General features: G+C 33.9%; 1 protein-coding gene across 1 annotated transcript; it reads left to right on the plus strand.

The window, feature by feature from the left end:
- Positions 1-967: 967 nt before the first annotated feature.
- LOC133306817 (L-ascorbate peroxidase, cytosolic) lies at positions 968-3,396 on the plus strand. Its single transcript, XM_061507201.1, has 10 exons — positions 968-1,119; positions 1,266-1,395; positions 1,522-1,696; positions 1,809-1,874; positions 2,281-2,329; positions 2,416-2,501; positions 2,641-2,720; positions 2,809-2,911; positions 3,022-3,080; positions 3,163-3,396. Exons 2-10 carry the CDS (start codon positions 1,283-1,285, stop codon positions 3,170-3,172), a joined length of 741 nt encoding a protein of 246 aa, XP_061363185.1. The 5' UTR covers positions 968-1,119; positions 1,266-1,282; the 3' UTR covers positions 3,173-3,396.
- Positions 3,397-5,537: the final 2,141 nt, after the last annotated feature.

Raw genomic sequence — 5,537 nt, forward strand, 5'->3', positions numbered from 1 at the left:
ACTTTTTTTTTTTAACTTTCCCATCTATTCAACTTTCCCTATGAATACCTAGTAATTACATTTCTCTAGTATTCTTAAAATTTATCTTCAACCAAACGCCTCCTAATGAAATATTGTTCTCAATATTTCTATCACTTTTTATGAGTAAAAGTAGGAAAAAAGAATAAAAATAGGTAAGAGTTGTTTTCTATTTTTTGTTTTAAAAACAAAAGAACAGATGTTATTTTTAGAATAACAAATAAAGAAAACTCATACCAAACAATTTTTTTAATTTTTTTTTTGTTTTTAAAATTAAAAAACTATTTTGCAGAACATAAATCGAACACAGCCCTACTTTTTATTAGAAGTTAAAAATTTTAGATTCTAAAAAAAGAAATTAAAAGTAAAAACTTTTTTTTTTCGAAAACTCAATATTTTTTTAAAAATCTAAATAATTATAATTTTTATAAAAAATACTTTTAAAATAAACAAAACATAAAAACTATATTTTTTTAAAGGATAAAAAATTTCTTCTGTAAATAGAGATAAGTTATTTCTTGTGAGCTCAAAATGACATCGTTTGATATGAAAATCAAAGTATTTTTATAATTCTAATATATCGTAGTATTATATTAATTTTTATCATTATAATTTTATAATTCCAAAATAAAATTATTTTGAGTTTATTAAAGATAAAATTATCTCCATTACATATTTCCATAATCTTCCCTCTACGAGGGTACTTTCATCATTTGAATCCCAAAATATAACAGTTAACAGGACCAATGGCATAACGCCACAAAATCCGAATTCACTAATTTCCATAAAACCTTGACTTTTTATAATCCCCTCTTTCCATCTATCTCTTTCTTCCTTACTGGTCAGTCACATAAATTTGCCTCACCTACCTAGCGAAGCCATACCGTGCATTTACACGTGCAGATCCATCCGAACCGTCAATTTCCCAAATCGATAACAACCGATGGATCTGAAGCATCAAACGGCTCATTATCATCTACTAGAACTTTCTCCGCTTCACTCCCTTATATGTATCTTCCTCTCTTATATTTACTCCATTGCTGGCTTGTGCTCTGCTCGCGCCACTAGGGTTTACTTCATTTCTCTCCTTTTGATTGCAAGGTTCGTTCACTTTCTTCGCTGAAAATCTCATTCGGTTCAGCTCATTTTCGGATCAGTTCGTTAGATCCACATTTTGACCAATTTTTTTTTTTCACATACTCGATCATGATCTGTTATGTGATCCATTTTTTCTGGTTTTGGTACAGAATCGTAAGCCGTGGGAATGTCTTACCCAACCGTGAGCCCCGATTACCATAAGGCCGTTGAGAAGGCAAAGAGGAAGCTTAGGGGCTTCATCGCTGAGAAGAACTGTGCTCCTCTGATGCTCCGTTTAGCGTATGTTATCTTCTCCTTCTTCTCACTGGATCACTGTTATGTGCGATTCTCGCTTTGTAGTTTGTTGTGTTGATACGTTGTGATGATTTGGTGTTTATGTTTGTGTTTGTGTGTGTGTGTGTGTAGGTGGCACTCTGCTGGGACCTATGACGCGAAGACGAAGACCGGAGGTCCCTTCGGAACCATTAAGCATCCATCTGAACTTGCTCACGGTGCTAACAACGGGCTTGATATCGCTGTTAGGCTGTTGGAGCCAATTAAGGAGCAATTCCCCATCATAAGCTACGCTGATTTCTACCAGGTGAGAATTTCATGTTCGGATTGCGTTTTTGTATCATTTTATCAGATCTGAAATTTTTTGATTCTGTTTCTGGTGGTTTTTTTTTGTTTATGTTGTTTTTTTTGTAACGCAGCTGGCTGGCGTCGTTGCTGTCGAGGTCACTGGTGGACCTGAAATTCCCTTCCACCCCGGAAGAGAGGTATATTGCTAGTTTTAAACGATTTTAGTCTTTTTTAACTGATTAATTTCTATTATGTATGTTGTTTTAACGTGATTGTAATAGTGCAAATTCAGTAACGTTTTTGACTAGTTTTGCTGAATAACTATGATTACAATCTTCACATATAAGAACTGTAGTTATATTTATATTTTTTTGTTCGTACTCTGTTTTATGATTATTTACACTAATTCGGGTAAATTATTCTACAAATTTGCTATTGTTCTCTTCTTTGCCTTTCTGTTTTAATTATTATTTAAATACGCTTTTGAACGTAACTTTGAGTAATTCTTTGCACACAATTTGATTTGATACTTATCTTTGTTACCATTGATGTTACGATCCGTTGTTATTTTGGATTCTAATTGTAGTGCTTTTTTCTGATCAGGACAAGCCTGAGCCACCTCCTGAGGGTCGCTTGCCTGATGCAACAAAGGGTTAGTATTCTGGACTTGTAATGTGAATAAATGCTCGTGATGGATTATCTATGTTTTGCTCATCGTTTGGTGTTTGGTGTCTGCAGGTTCTGACCATCTGAGGGATGTGTTTGGCAAAGCAATGGGGCTTAGCGACCAGGATATTGTTGCTCTATCTGGTGGTCACACCCTTGTATGTTGTGATTTTAAGCTTGTTCTTATTTTGAGCATGGTTTTAGCCACAACATTTGGATAATTACATTGGTATGAGTGGGATTTTTTTTTTTTTTTTTTTTTTATCATCTAATATTGTAGCTTTGACTGGTATGTAGGGAGCGGCACACAAGGAGCGTTCTGGATTTGAGGGCCCCTGGACTAGTAATCCCCTCATTTTTGACAACTCTTACTTCACGTGAGTTTGTTTACGTCTCTCTCTTATTTTTTCTCTTAGGCTTTTGTTTAGGTGTAAATTCTTATCAATATCCTTATTTAAATATTAGGGAGCTTTTGTCTGGGGAGAAGGAAGGCCTCCTTCAGCTGCCAAGTGACAAGGCACTTTTGACCGACCCAGTATTCCGCCCTCTTGTTGAGAAATATGCTGCGGTGTGTGTTTTTACTTAAACTTTCGCGTAGCATTAATCTCTAAATGCTGAGCATGAAATGATTTGTTTGTTTTAGTTTACTCATAACTTTTGTTTTGCCGCTGATTGCAGGATGAAGATGCCTTCTTTGCTGATTATGCTGAGGCTCACCTAAAGCTCTCTGAGCTTGGGTAAGTCTTCATTCTTTACTAGTTACCTTAGTCCTGCGTAATCTTTCGGGAGCTGATTCTTGTGATGAAATTTACCTCGCAGGTTTCCTTAAGCCTAAGCAGCGCATAGTGGGTGTTGCAGAGGCACGGTGCCCTTTATATTTCTTCTCATAATTTCCGTAGTCTTGGTTTTTAATACCAACGTGGGTTCCTCAAATTTGGGGTAGCTTTTGAATGTATTTTGCTGGACGAGATGAATGGAAAGTTTGGTTGTTTACTTTGTTGTTGATCTTGTTAAATAACATTGTTCAGTGGTAATGCTCGGTTATTTCGGTTTTATTATCTTCACCTCGCTCTTTTACCGTCTATCATGATTCGTAAGTATTGCATTTTCTTGGTGACTACTGTATCCTATTCGTATTGCCGTTCAAGTTCTTTTGTGACGTTGAGCTGTCTAGATTTGTTGTGTGTGCCCATTTCGCGGAGGAACTAATAATACAACATTAGGTGGGGAAAGTTCATATGTGCCTAATCTCAAATAACTTTTTGATATTTTAAATTGAAACTAACAATAATGGAGTATCATGGACAAATGATACGTTTGCATACAAATGCGTGTTTTTTAATGTTTTAATATTAAATAACTTAAATCTGAATGATAAGGATCGAGTTAAGTATGAACCAGCTTCTGTTTGTATTTCTGTTGTAGTGTTAATGTGAGAAAGCGAAAATTAATGGAAGCGGGGTAGATGCATTGAATGGGAAAATTATTAAAAAGAGTATTTTTACATCTGCAGGCTTATATTTCTTTAAAATTTTCTTGCCTGTTCTTGTAGTTCAACGGTTATTATTAGTAACCGAATCGCTAAATTATAGTTCGTTTGTTATTTCTTCATTTTCTTTCTTTTTTTGGGAAATCATTTGTTGTTTCATTTTCTCCGTAAAAACAAAATCCTGTCAGTTACAAACTTGGATGCTTCGAAAACTAGAAGGAAAGAACATAAGGCAGAGAATCGAAAGGTGTCCCGATTACGATATAAGTTTGTGTATCATTTGTTTGAGTCATTTTCGTTTTTTCTTTAGCACTCTTTGAATCCATGATCTATTTACATCCCTTTTTGAATGTAGCGTGCACTTTCAGCTTGTTTTTTTGAAGCATCTAAAGCTTGGGAAGTTTTTATTTTTATTTATTTATTTATTTTGTAAATTTTAAATTATTGAACTTGAGGTTGGTGTTAATTAATGGGTTATTCCAAAGGGTCAAGAGTGTAGAAGAGGATTTTTGGGAGTCTCTCTTCGGTGATCTAATTAGGGAAGGTTTGTGAGCAATTGGTCAGTAGTCGAGGTAATTAGAGTATCAACTATCAAGTTGTCGTTCGGGTCAGTGTTGCTATATGACATTCTTCTATCTTTGAGACAGCTTTACATTGTTGGTGAAGTTAGGCGAGGATGTGAATTGCTGGTGGTGTTATTTGTTGACCGGGTCTTTTCCGGGCACCAATTAGACTTCTAAGATGACTTTCCTCTTCTTTATGAGCCTCTCGTGCTGTTAAATTAATATTAAAATGAGAAACACCTATTCTAATATTGTTTGCGACTTCGGTCGAGATATGTTACTCGGTCATTTCGTCGTACAATTCGATTTTTAATCCTCCCTTGTGTGGGTCTGAAATTCAATAAGTATTATGGACTTTCACATGTGAATGATATAAAAAATGTAATACTGGTGTGAATATGTTTAAAAGTATAATTTCTGTAGAATGAAATGTTATCGAGCTATGCCCCATCCTAAGGTGCTGCTAGATGAAAGGATCTTATCAACGTCCATGAATGAGAAATCATAGTATAGATCAAACTGCCGAATCGGAAAAATTGGGTGCTATCATATAGCTTTGTATCGGCTAAGTTCACGAGTTGGAGATAAGCGGACTCGAACCGCTGACATCCGCCACAGGGTAAACCTCTGAAAAATGTTACTCAGTGCGTAGGTGTAAAAAGAATTAGACTATATAAAAATTGAGGTGAATACCAATTAAAACATGACTGATTTAATGTTAAATTGAAATATTTTTTATGTAATTTTTTTTAAATCGAAGTCTTATACTCTTTCTTTAATTTTAAAATTCCAAAAGAAAGATTAATTTATGTCAATTCTTGCTATAAATTAATTTTTTATTTAATTTAAATTTTTTATTTATTCCGATTCTGTAATCAAAATCAAAATTTCATGTAAAATTGGAAGGAGAATAAAAAATCGTAAAATGAAAAAACATCGTAAAAATATAAAAACGTTTGGAATATTGATAAAATCGTTTTGATAATTTTTTTTTTTATAAAAACGTAAAATCGTAATAATAAATTAAGATTTAAACTATCATAGTGTATAGGTTCTCGTATGTACATGCAAGAATTACGATAAAAATCGAAATGCCTATGGTCTTGGATTAACTTCTTTGACAAGTATATCAAGTAATGTAA

This window comes from Gastrolobium bilobum, unplaced genomic scaffold (assembly GCF_033153095.1).
Source record: "Gastrolobium bilobum isolate Gb01-03AN ecotype WA unplaced genomic scaffold, APGP_CSIRO_Gbil_v1 utg15399, whole genome shotgun sequence".
In the NCBI taxonomy this organism is placed as follows: Eukaryota; Viridiplantae; Streptophyta; class Magnoliopsida; order Fabales; family Fabaceae; genus Gastrolobium; species Gastrolobium bilobum.